The sequence below is a fragment of the Canis lupus genome, chromosome 1 (assembly GCF_003254725.2).
Source record: "Canis lupus dingo isolate Sandy chromosome 1, ASM325472v2, whole genome shotgun sequence".
Classification (NCBI taxonomy): domain Eukaryota; kingdom Metazoa; phylum Chordata; class Mammalia; order Carnivora; family Canidae; genus Canis; species Canis lupus.
The window spans coordinates 42,544,982-42,558,618 of record NC_064243.1 but is presented as its reverse complement, the minus strand read 5'-3'; the positions used below and the strand labels follow the sequence as shown (position 1 = coordinate 42,558,618).

The 13,637-nt window shown below is 33.7% G+C and overlaps 1 protein-coding gene across 16 annotated transcripts in view; it reads left to right on the top strand.

Moving 5' to 3' along the window:
* Nucleotides 1-13,637, top strand: part of SYNE1 (spectrin repeat containing nuclear envelope protein 1) — a 449,297-nt gene that overhangs the window by 264,085 nt on the left and 171,575 nt on the right. For all 16 annotated transcript variants that reach the window (XM_049113743.1, XM_035708408.2, XM_049113741.1 and 13 more), the window contains 9 exons: nucleotides 2,593-2,930; nucleotides 3,121-3,265; nucleotides 3,978-4,196; nucleotides 5,393-5,652; nucleotides 6,963-7,128; nucleotides 7,411-7,566; nucleotides 9,733-9,885; nucleotides 10,506-10,688; nucleotides 11,775-11,912. In XM_049113743.1, coding sequence (XP_048969700.1) covers nucleotides 2,593-2,930; nucleotides 3,121-3,265; nucleotides 3,978-4,196; nucleotides 5,393-5,652; nucleotides 6,963-7,128; nucleotides 7,411-7,566; nucleotides 9,733-9,885; nucleotides 10,506-10,688; nucleotides 11,775-11,912 — 1,758 coding nt within the window. The remainder of the gene's footprint in view (nucleotides 1-2,592; nucleotides 2,931-3,120; nucleotides 3,266-3,977; nucleotides 4,197-5,392; nucleotides 5,653-6,962; nucleotides 7,129-7,410; nucleotides 7,567-9,732; nucleotides 9,886-10,505; nucleotides 10,689-11,774; nucleotides 11,913-13,637) is intronic.

The following is a 13,637-nucleotide window of genomic DNA, read 5'->3' as shown; positions in this document are numbered from 1 at the left end:
CTTCTGCATTTGAATGGATTTCACTTTATGGGGTCAGCTTTCCATTCTTAAACTTGTTTTGTTTTAGTCTCTATTCAAGACTTATGGGATACTAGTTCATTTTCAGAAATTGCTATTTAGTATGGTGAATGACAGTTTGGAAGTTTGGTGTTATACTTCCTTCCTCCCAACCTCCTCTTTATTGAGGATTAACTGACAAATAAAATTCTAAGATATTTAAAGTGTACAATGTAATGGTTTGATATATGTAAACACTATGAAAGGATTTCCCCCATTGAGTGAATTAGTATATCTGTTATCTCACATTTTTTGTCGAGAACATTTAATTTCTAATGTCTTAGCAAATTTCAATTATACAATGTAGTATTATCAACTATAGTCACCATGTTATACATCTTCATACCTTATTCAACTTAAAACTAATAATTTCTACCATTTTACCAACCTCCTCTATTTTTTCCATCCCTTAGGCCCCCTAGCAAACACTAGTCTGCTTAGTTTCTATGATTTCAACTCCTTTTTTTTCATTAGATTCCATATATAAGTGAGACCATGTGGTATTTGTCTCTCTCTGTCTGGCTTATTTTGCTTAGCATCATATCCTCTAGGTTCATCCACGTTTTCTTTAATGACAGGACTTCCTTCTTTTTTAAGGCTGAATAATATTCATATATACCATATTTTATTTTTTTTAATTGAAGTATGGTTGATACACATTACATTAGTTTCAGGTATACAACAGTGATTTGACAAGACTATATGTCATGCTATGCTCACCATAAGTGAAGCTCCCATTTGTCAACATACAACACCATTACAATACCATTGGTATTACAATACCATTGCTATGTACCCTATACTGTACCTTTCATCTACATGACTTATTCATTCCATAACTCAAAGCTTGTACCTCCCATTCCCTTTTACTCATTTTCCCCATTCCCTCACCCACTCCTCTGGCAGTCATCAGTTCTCTGTATTTATGGGTCTGTTTCTGCTTTTTGTTTGGCTATTTCTTTTGTTTTTATATTCCACATATAAGTGAAATCATTTGGTATTTGTCTTTGTCTGACTTATTTCACCTAGCATAATAACCTCTAGCTTCATCTATGTTGTCACAAATGGCAAGATCTCCTTTGTTTTTATGGCTGAGTAGTATTCCATTGTGTACATATACTACAGTTTCCTTATCCATTCATCTATCAATGGACACTTGGGCACTTCCATATCTTGGCTATTGTAAATAATGCTTCTGTAACATAGGGGTGCATATATCTTTTGAATCAGTGTTTTCATTTGCTTGGGTAAAAATCCAGTGGTGGAATTACTGGATCATATGATATTTCTGTTTTTAACTTTATGAGGAACTTCCATACTATTTTCTGTAGTAGCTGTACCAGTTTACATTCTCACCTGATTCTGAGTGGGGAAAAGGGCATGAGTGTTCCTTTTTCTCTACATTCTTGCCAACACTTGTTATTTCTGGTCTTTTTGGTGCATTTTCATTCTGACAGGCACAAGATGATATCTCATTGTGGTTTTCATTTCTGTTTCCCTGATGATGAGGGATGTTGAGCATCTTTTCATGTGTCTATTTACTATCTGTATGTCTTTGGAAAAATATCTCTTTAGATACTTTGCCCATTTTATTTGTGGGTTTTTGGGTATTGAGTTGTGTAAGGTTTTTTTTTATATGTATTTTTGGATATTAACCCCTAATTGGATATATTGTTTGTGAATATCTTCCATTTAGTAGGCTACCTTTTTTTGTTGTTGTTGACGGTTTCCTTTGTTCTGCAAAAGCTTTTAATTTTATTTTTTTTTTGTTTCCTTTGCCTGAGGAGACATATCTGGAAAAATGTTGCTGAGGCCAATGTCAAAGAAATTAATGCCTATGTTTTTTTCTAGGACTTTAATAATTTTAGGGCTCACGTTTAGGTCTCTAATCCATTCTGAATTTATTTTTGTATACTACATTTTCTTTAACCATTCATCTATGGATGAACACGTATGTTGTTTCTATACCCTGACTAGTGAAAAATGCTGTTATAAACATAGGAGTACAGATATATTTTCAAGATAATGATTTCATTTTCTTTGGATAAATACCTAGAAGTAGGATTGTTAGATTATATGGTGTTTTTATTTTTAATTTCTTTAGAAACTGCCGTACTGATTTACATAGTGGCTGTACCAGTTTACATTCCCACTGGTGTTATACTTCCAACCAACTAAGGCATTATTTCACTTTGGTAAATATTCAGCCTGTCATATATTGCAAAGCATTACATATTTATTTTTAAAAGAGAGAGAACAAACTTTCAGAAGTAATCAAGATACCACCAATAATTTCTATTCTATTTGTTTCCTTTTGTATTTATTTTAACTGCAATAATAAAACCAAGGATAGCAGAAGGAAAAGTAAAAGATAATAGTGAAGTGCACCTAAAAAAATTCCACCAACTTATCAATTCACTTTTACACATATATCCACATAACTGAGAACTAGAAAAGAAATGGCAAAAATTAAACTATTTACAGAAAATACATTGCAAATGAGAGTTGATTATGTTTGCAATTACTGTTTTTCAGGCTGCCTTAACTCAAATATACAGTCAATGTCAAAGGTACTATCAAGTATTTCAAGCAGCTAACGACTGGCTTGAGGATGCTCATGAGATGTTACAACTGGCAGGCAATGGCATAGATGTGGAGAGTGCAGAAGAAAATCTCAAAAGCCACATGGAATTTTTTAGTACAGAAGATCAATTCCACAGAAACCTGGAAGAGCTCCAAGGTCTGGTAGCCAGCTTGGACCCACTCATCAAGCCAACTGGAAAAGAGGACCTGGCACAGAAAATGGCTTCCCTGGAAGATAAAAGTCAAAGGATAATCCAGGACTCACATGCCCAATTAGATCTCTTACAGAGGTATTAGATTTGTTTTGGTTTTTATATTCCAATGAAATGAATTTTCACATGGAAAACAGGAATATACCAAAGATGTACATGTAAATTCATTCTTCTCTCTTAAGTATAGTTAGACATATTAACATCAGAGCTCTGCACAGAAATGTGTGATTTTATGTTGCTTTTTAGCTTTTTTTTTTACTTATTCAAGGTGTGCAGCTCAATGGCAGGATTATCAGAAAGCAAGGGAAGAGGTTATTGAATTGATGAATGATGCAGAAAAGAAATTGTCTGAGTTTTCGTTATCAAAGACTTCTTCCAGTCATGAAGCAGAAGAAAAATTGTCAGAACACAAGGTTAGTTTTTTGTTGTTGTTTTAAATATCCTTTCATTGTAATTGTAATGGGTCTTTGGCATCTGAGAGTTCTAGAGACAGGTCAATATATCTTCATTCCCACCTGGATGCATTTAAATATGAAAAGGATACACTAAGTCATATTTTATAACAGTTTGAATTTAATTAAATGCTACCACCTTTCTGGATTCCTGATGAAATGCACAGCTAGTTTTATAAAAAGACCTTCAGAGAAATTTTCTTCTGATAAGATATGATACTTAATAAATTTCAGTAAATACTTTTCAGTAAATAATTTCAATAAATTGAAAATTTCGGTAAATAATTTCAATAAATTCAAATTATATTCAGATATTAATAACTGAGTCTCACTCATATATCACAGCAATATAAGGTGGAATGTAACATACTTAAATATCAAATGCAGTTTACTTACATTTTTACTGCTTTTTGAAATTGGGAGAATGTTATCTCAAGTTGCAAATAAACTTTTTAATAAATAAGTTTTTAATAAAGATATATTTATCTTACCTCTTTAAAAAATTCAAGCCTAAGTGAATAAAAAATTAAGTGTAAAAGTAAGAGTTACTAAGGGAAATAAATATATATAGGAACATTTCCTTTTGCAGGTAATTTGGGCTTTACTGAAATCCATAAAACTTTTAAAAAATCAATCTCTCCTCATAACCTTTTTTATCCTCTCGCTACCTCAGTCTTTAGTATCAGTAGTTAACTCTTTCCATGAGAAAGTTGTGGCCCTTGAGGATAAAACTTCACAATTGGAAAAAACTGGAAATGATGCAAGCAAAGCAGCCATAAGCAGGTCCATGACTACTGTCTGGCAGCGCTGGACACGTCTCCGTGCTGTGGCTCAGGACCAGGAGAAGATACTAGAAGATGCAGTAGATGAGTGGAAGAGCTTTAACAATAAGGTAATTTCCATGATTAATGGGCCCAAATAATTCTTTCCTTGCTGATGACAATGTATTTTCAAAAGCAATATTATTTTGTTCCTTTTTTGAAATTGGCTTTATGAAAACGAAAAGCCTTTCTTTTTTAAGTCTCTATTTCGTGGCGTGAAAACCAAAATATGAAATACAATGTGCAATTTAATGTGAAATTTAACCCCAAGTCACGATCTGATTTTTTTAAAGGTTTATTTATTTAAGTTTAGATAAAGAAAAAGAGAGAGTGAGGACAATGGGAGGGGCAGAGAGAATGCCAAGCAGACTCACTGCTGAGCATGGAGCCTGACTGGGTGTTCAATCCCACAACTCTGAGCCATCAAGAGTCAGATGCTCAACCAGCTGAGACACCCAGGTTCCCTAAGGTCTGATTATTTTAATGAGAAAACCAAGCAATTAAATTTTGAAAGAAATACAAGCCCACTTTGCCCCTTTTGCTAGGCTCTTAATATAATTTTCTTACCCCCTGCCTCTCTAAAATAAATAAATAAATCTTAAAAAGAATGGAGTGCCTGGGTGGCTCAGTCAGTTAAGCATCTGACTCTTGGTTTTAACTTGGATCATGATTTCATTGGTCCTCAGACTGAGCCCCAAATGGGGCTCCATACTAAGTAGGGCATCTGCTTGAAATTCTCTCCCTCTGCTCCTCCTCCTACTTATGCACACTGTCTCTCGCTTCCCCTCCCTCTCTCAAATAAACAAATTTTTAAAAAGAAATGTCTTACCTGGCCCTGAAAAAGTATAAAATATTTTCTTTGCCATAAAAATGAGCAAGAATTTAAAATCCCATATTTAATTCTTTTTATCTTTTAAGTAAGCTTCAATGTTTTAAACCATATCCTCCTTAATGACTGAAAGGCATGCATTCATGTCAACATAAATATTGGAAAGAGTTTTTCTTTTATCTGTTCAGTTTAAAAAAAAAAAAAAACCTTTGTGTTATGTGGTGTCTGGTTGCCCTATTATTTTGAGATTAAATCCTAAAACCCAGAAATCTTTCCTTTCACATTAAGGAGATTGTTCATGTTTAGTCCCTGATATTTAGACTTTATGTCATGATCTTAATGTGTTTCAATGCCTTAGTATCAAATGTGGCATTTATTGGAATTGCTTGGCCTTTTCATTTTGTTTTTGAGCTTCATAGTATATACATTTGTTATCAGGTTAAAAAAGCCACTGAAATAATTGATCAGCTACAAGATAAATTACCGGGAAGTTCAGCAGAGAAAGCCTCAAAAGCAGAACTCCTAACTCTTCTTGACTTTCATGACACGCTCATTCTGGAGCTGGAACAGCAGCAATTGGCTTTAGGCCTGCTGCGGCAGCAAGCTCTAAGTATGCTCCAGGATGGAGCCACAAAGTCCCCTGGAGAAGAGCCATCCATTGTCCAGGAAATCACGACAATGCAAGATCGGTGCCTGAAGTAAGTATACACTTGCTTTAGTTCTCTGTTACTAAACTTGGCCATAACCCAAAAGGATATACATGGTATTAGAGTCTGAGAATGTTCCATCATGCTGCCTTAAAAATGGGGGGAACTGTTCTCTTCATCCCTGCCTTTCATTTTTCTTAACTCTTGAAATATTTATCTGATAAATACATACTAGTAGTAATTAGAAATATAGTAATGAGCCATACAGATTCAGTCTCTACCTTCATGAGGTTTTCACTCAAGCAGCAGAAACCGACAACTACAGAATCATTTAGATAGAGCATGGAAAGAGTCGTAAGGGCATAGAAAGCAGAAGCAACTAGGAAGGCTTCCCTTCAGGAGAGGTACTTATGCTGAAGACTGGGCAGGCTTAAGCTAGGCAGTGAAGTGGGAGGAAAGATTAGCAAACAGGAATAGAATGTAAGGAAGCTTGGATGTGAGCATGTCATTTTCAAGGAGCTGTTGGGCAATGGGGCAATTCATAAGAAATGAAGCTTGAAAGGTAAACAGGTGAGAGCTATTGAGAACATTTTGTTAAAGCTTGATAACTTTTTGGCTAAATTGGAGGACAGGGAGATAAGAGTAATGTCAAAGTCCAGATAAATAAAAACTATTTACTGATAGTGAATTTAGCAGAAGGAGAAAGTTAATCTTAAGGATGCAAAGTCAGCCCAATTCACTTACTGAGCCAGAGAAAAAATGTCAATAGATAATTTTATCCTGTATTAACTAATACTCATCCATAGCCTATATTCACCTCTTCTACTTATAAATGAATTCAGGATAATCTGATTTCATTTATTTGAACTTTTTTATCAGACTTATGTCAATTCAAATAAAAACTTACAATTTGGATATTGAACATTATTAAGTGCCAAATTTCCAAAGCTCGATACTTTGTTTAGAGACTAGCCTCTAATAGTCACAAATATTCCAATTATACATTACTTTTAAATGCTGATGATTCTGCACCATGTGAGTAGATTTCCAAAGAGAAAATAAATAAACAATCACTAGTTACTTAAGATAGGAAAATTCATTGCAATTTAGGGGTTTGGAAGTATGTCAGCTCTGTTTTCCGGGGATAAATCATTGACTTCATATGACATATATTCTTCTGTTGTCCTTGACTTAAGTTTTACTGAATATCATCTCACAATTCTGGGAAGAGTCTTTACTTGCAAAAAAAGATATGAGGCTTCACTTTTTTTACATCTATTTTTAATAATATGATGTCATGAATTAGGGACTTCCTTTCATTTCAAATCCACTTCTGGTTTATCATTTTAATGTTTCTGAAGCATGCAGGAGAAAGTGAAGAGTAATGGAAAGGTGGTAAAACAAGAGCTAAAGGAACGAGAAGTTGTGGAGACTCAGATCAATTCTGTGAAATCTTGGGTTCAGGAAACAAAGGAATATTTGGGGAATCCAACAATAGAAATAGATGCTCAACTTGAAGAACTTCAGGTACAAAACTCTTCTTATTCCCTATACTCATCATTTTAAAATGTTGTCGTGATTTTAATGATATATGCTTGCTTATATTCAATGAGTATTGAATTAAAATTCTTCAGAAATGTACTATATAAAAGGCTTTTATTATTTCAAGGGAGTTTCTTTCGTTCTGTATAAAGGGGACATGCTTCTCCCCAGAAAGGCTTGAGTTTTTAAAAAAATGTTTTTCTAAGTCCACACTTCATATATTGATGAATAATACATGGTCTGATGTCTTTTTTTTTTTTTTTTTAGATTCTCCTAACAGAAGCCACAAATCGCCGACAGAACATTGAGAAAATGACTGAAGAGCAGAAAAATAAATACCTGGGTCTTTATTCCATATTACCTTCTGAAGTATCCCTTCAGTTAGCTGAAGTGGCACTGGACCTAGGAACTATCCATGACCAGGTAAATCTATGATCACAAAGTATGCCTTTCCATTCTTTCAGAGGCTCAGTGTTCTTGTAGGAGAATTCTTGATTTTCATAATTATATCTCCATGGAAACAGTTAAAAATGCATCGGTATAAACTGACAATATTAAATTAGAGGTCTTATTTGCTGGCAATATATCAGATGATCGCAGATATGAACAATATAAAAATATAATTAATATAATATGTAATATAATTAATATAATTACAAATAACTTACTACTTCACCTTTTTCTTTAAAAATGACTTAAATTTTTCTAAAAGCTGTATTTCATGTATTCAACAAATTTTTTTAGTACCCAGGACCTGCCAGGTACTCCTCTAGCTGTTATTTCAGTTCAGTAAAATATAAGGTAAGTAGGTAAGATATTTGAAAAAAGGGAAAATCAGAGTGAAAAAAATAAGGTAAAGCTAAGGAAGAATTTATTACCCAAAATGCATGTTTGTGAGTCATATAATTTTGCTAGAGGAAGGCTCATTAAATAACTCTAGCTTTCAAATGACCAATGAAAGATGTGCCATGTAATCTAATCCATGACTATAAATTTTACAAGTCTTTTATTTTTAAACAAAGAGATACATAATCATTCATAGTACTGAGATCAGAGGGAGATTTCTATGTTAGGTCCTAAAGAGAGGACATGCTTTCACGTAGTGAAAATAACTTTGATAGCATCTGTTTGGAAACATAATAGCTTTTTAGGACCTCCTTGGTGACATAATGCTAAAACACAGTTAAGTTGAAAGCGGTCTATAGAGGACAAAAAGAAGATATATCCCTAATTCTAAAGTGCTACATAAAATGGAAAGTAGTATCACATCATAACAATTATAAAATTCATACAAGTACATTGCATTTTTTGGACACTCCAATGTATATTGTAAAGTGTTTTTAAAAATTTCATCAAAATCCAGTGCTACATCTAAACTAAATAAAATAAACTAAAATGTTATTTTCTATTTTAAGTATTTAATTGCCTATTTGGTTTTTCTTCTTAGACATTGGAAGGTTTACTGGGAAGGATGACTTAGAAAGCTCAAATCTTAAAAAAAGAGTTTAAATTTAATTTTTCTTTTTCTCTGGGTAAATTTTTCTATATTAGAGTTATTTTCATGCATCCCATTTACATTGGCACTCAAAATTAATGAAAGCCAAAGAAGTATTCTTTTTTAAAAAATATTTATTTATTTATTTGAGAGAGAAAGAGAGAGATAGAGTGGGTGAGCAAGTGTGAGTTGGGAGGAGGAACAGAGGTAGAGAGAGAGAGAGAGAATCTCAGGTGGACTCTCTGCTGAGTGCAGAGCCATGCAGGCCTCCATCTTACAATCCTGAGATCATGACCTGAGCTGAAACCAAGAGTCAGGCACTCAACTGACTGAGCTATCTATCTAGGCACCTCAAAAAAGTGTTCTTTCAATGCTGTGTTTCCTCTGTACTAAAGTGATTTTTTTAAGGCCTTTCACTTATATAAAGAAAATATTTCTTTACCGTTTTCTCTTAAGCATTTTATTAGAAGTAAAAATATCACTGTTATCAAATCAAACCAAAGCCATTAGAAACTTATAAATGTTAACTGTACTTTTTTTTTTAACCTTTCTTTTTTATTAGATGTGCTTAACCTTTTTTTGATATACTATAGGGATGCACTTGGAAAGTTGGAAAAGGAGTTAACAGATCACCAACAGCTATATATAAAAAGGTGCTTGGAAACAAATCCAGGTGCTTCCAATTATCTGGAAATGTTTTCCATTTTATGGAAGAACAGGCTTAAAGGAATTTGTGTTCTGAAGGTAGTAAATGGAGAAGATAGGATTCAAACTCAGCTATATGTATATTGCTATCTATAATGAATATTCTATAAACATTTGATGCATAGATCACTGTACATGCATTGCTTGTTTCTTTGCTGAAACAGCAGCAGAAAGGGACAGTACATGCATAAAGGTGGTGGGAAGCAAAGCTGTGTGGAAAGCCATGAGAGCTCATAACAGCATGTGGCTGGTCTGACAAAGTGCATCCATGCCAAAATGGCATTAACCATGCCAGTGTCTCTCTTGTCAACATCTTATGATTGAGGTTTTCAGCAGCAATTATGCAATTTTAATCATAGTTGGTTTTGCTGTTCTCATTGATTATTTAGATCCAGGACAAAGTAAGAGAAGTTGAACAGAGCAAGGCCATGAGCCAGGAGTTCAGCCGGCAAATTCAGAAGATAGCCAAAGATCTCACAACTATTCTAAGTAAGCTGAGAGCAAAGACAGATAATTTAGCACAAGCTAAATCTGACCAAAAGGTAAGGAAGGAGAAGGGGAAACATAAGAGATGCTACTGAATGAATTAACTATGTTTTGAAGTTATTTTATTTTGGGGATATAGAGGGGGAAAAAAGCTTTCTTGATTAGCAAGCTTCATTAAATCCAGAAAGTAAAGGCAGACAGTAAGACATTGTATAAACATAATAGCATAGATCCCTTACAACATTTATCTCATGATTACAGTGGAGCTGTATTAATAGATGTCCCTGCATACATGTGTAATAGGGAAAAGTGTCACAGGACCAAATAATGATTTGGGAATATAAATATAAAAATTCCAAATGGAAGGATTATTTTGGTGGTTAAATCTGTGTTCTCGCTCTGCTGATGAGTTAAGTGATTAATCCTTTTTGGGTGCGGCAGAAGGAAAACAACCATCTCACTCAGCCTCCTAGGAAATAAACACCAAGGTTATAAAACATCCTGCCTGCTCTGCCTATCTAACCGAAGAAACAGAAATGACCTGATCAGAGTATAATCATTCTTTATAATATTTGACGCATACAAAAATCATTTAAAATACCACCCTTGACCTTGGGAAATCTAGGGGAATTTATTTCTTGTAGTCTAATGTTCTTTTGTTTTGATTACCACCTAGGTGCTAGGAGAGGAATTAGACGGCTGTAATTTAAAATTAATGGAACTAGATGCAGCAGTACAGAAATTCTCAGAGCAGAATGGACAACTGGGTAAACCACTGGCCAAGAAGATAGGAAAACTGACTGAACTTCACCAACAGACCATTAGGCAGGCTGAGAATCGGCTCTCCAAGCTCAGTCAGGTAGGTCTTCCAGGACAGGAATCAAAATCCTTTAAGGCAGATATTCAGTGTTTGCTTTTTTTTTTTTTTAAATAAATAAAAAGATAATATTAACAATGATAAGAGTAGCTTATTTCATACCACACTTGTGTTCCTAAAACTTACATGTAAACTTCCCCTTATTTTATATCAAACTATATTATAAGTTCATTTACAAAGGTGGTCATATAAATGGACTATTGGAATGAATATTTTGTCAACTGGAGAAGTATTTTGTGAAATGAATACTCATCCCTTAACATGTTTTACAAATTCAGTTTGGGATGAATTCAAATACCTTTAAGTATTTTATATATGTGTGTGTGTATATATATATATATATATATATATATATATATATATATATAATTTTAAGTATTTATATTAAGTATTTTATATATAATTATATATATAATTTATATATATATATATTATTATATATAATAAAAATACAAAGATATAAGACAGAAGGTATATATAAATATAAAGATGTAAGACACAAGATAGATATAGATATATAGATACATAGATATGCTTGCATTTACTTAATAGGTTTGGGTCACACATCTCTCATAATTGTTGACTGTAGACTCACCTTTATAAATTCATTATGTATTTTTTCTGTAATCACAGACAAACCAAATTAGGATTTGGCAATAATAAATAATAGTACAAATAAATAAATAAATAAATAAATAAATAAATAAATAAAATAAACCAAAATTTGGCAGCTATAATCCCCACTACCACCTCCTGAATCAGTGAGAGTGGAGTATAGAAGGAGGGATAGAGAGGTACTAGACTGATGACTCAGAGATGAGAAAATAGAATATTTTTAAAAGACAAATTATTCAAGCATATTAAGGATTTGAACTTTATCCTAAAGTCACTGGGAAGTCCTTGACAGGTTTTCAACAAGGGAATGATTGTTCATGATACCTTTAGATAACACAGATATTATAAAAATCAACCCCTAGGATTATTGTACAGAAAGAGAAATAGAAGACTGTTTTCTAGTTCATGAAGCAGAGTTTACAATTGCTATCTGAATGTTAATGATTTTTTCAGGCAGCATCACATTTAGAAGAATACAATGAAATGCTTGAATTCATTTTGAAGTGGATTGAGAAAGCTAAAGTGTTGGTACATGGAAAGATTACATGGAATTCTGCAAACCAACTTCGAGAACAATATGTTTTACATCAGGTAATTTTGGGAAAAATAGTTTTCAAAGAGTAAGGGAGCAATTTGATTTAACTAGCTAGACTGGCAGAAAATTTAAAGGGCCATGATGTGGAATTATTGTAGGTTCCAGATAAAAAGAAAGCTAACGTAACCCTAATGACTTGTCCAGTGGTTTAAAAGGAAGTGGTTACCCATAAGATTTCATAAAACTATATAAATAAATATCCTCTATCTCCCCTAGATTTTTTTCTCTCCAAGACCCAAATAGCCCTGTATAGGTTTTTCTTTTTTTGCAGCTTCTTTGAAACAATCAGATGCTTGGATATGGTGGGAAATTCTTCCCCATGAAGAGATATGACATGTGGAGAGATTATAGACTGCAGACTCAGACTGATGGGAAAACCAATCTCTGCTGTTTAGGGCTGTGCAATTTGGAGCAAACTCTTTTGCCTCCCTGAATTGTGTTTTCTCATTAAGATGGAGATGTAAATGATACTTTTATTGCAGAATTATTAGGAGGATCGAATGGTTTAACATATGTGCAAATATCAAGCACACTATCTGCCATGTGGGTCCTCCTCACTCTCAGCACTCAGCCTGGTCTCAGTTGTCTGGCTCTGCAGAGGAAGTGGGGGTCAGCTAGAAAGTAGCAAAGAGTCCATATCAGAAGGTGGCTGCATTACTTCATTTCCGGAAGTTTTCTTCTGGTTGTATCATCCAGGAAATTATTTCATCCTTTTATTATCTTTAGCTTGAATTAGATACAAGTATGTAATAGCACAGTTCACTTACAATACAACACAGAATGATTTTTACTTACATGGATATCCTGAAGTATTTTAGATTCTCTCTCTTTTATTCTGATTTATGTATACTCATATCTTTTAAACCATTCCCTTTTCCATTCCTGTGGACAGGTTTCTAGATTAAAGCCTCATTGCCTCCTTGGAATGCTTTAACAGATGCTAATCAGTTTTCGTATTCTCTAATCAATCTTGTATACTCTTCTGGAATCTTTCTTAAACCACTCAAGACAAGACTTAATTTACAACTGGTTGTAAATGATGAGAAAAATATTGAACCTCATTAGAAATCTAGAAATGAAAATTTAAAAGAGAGTGTGAGAGAGCACTTTATCAAATTAATACCATTTAAAAGTTATTTGAGATTCATATTTAAAGAAGAAAAAGCTTTCAACCCTAAAGTTTAAGTGTTAAAATCATTTTGAAAAACAATTGGCAAAATGCATCATGATCACCAAAATCTTAGTTATTACTCCGCAATCCAAAACGTAGAAAATACTTTATGCAATATTAATAATTATACTGGAATTTTATTTTTCTATTTTTATTTTTTAAGATTTAGTTAATTTATTTGAGAGAGAGAAAGAAAAAGAGTTTGTGGTGGGGAACAGAATGGGAGGGAGGAAGGGGGGGAAGGAAGGGGACTCCATGCTGAGTATAGAGCCTGACAGAGGGCTTAATCTCATGACCCTGACATTATGAGCTGAGATGAAACCAAGAGTCAGCTGCTTAACCATTTGAGCCACCCAGGCACCCCACTATAGTGGAATTTTTTTTTTAAGATTTTATTTATTTATTTCGGAGAGAGAGAGTGAGCACAAGTAGAAGGAAGAGGGAGAGGGAGAAGCAGGGGCTCAGTCCCAGGACTCCAGGATCATGACCTAAGCCAAAGGCAGACGTTTAACCAACTGAGCTACCCAGGCGTCCCTATAGTGGAATTTTA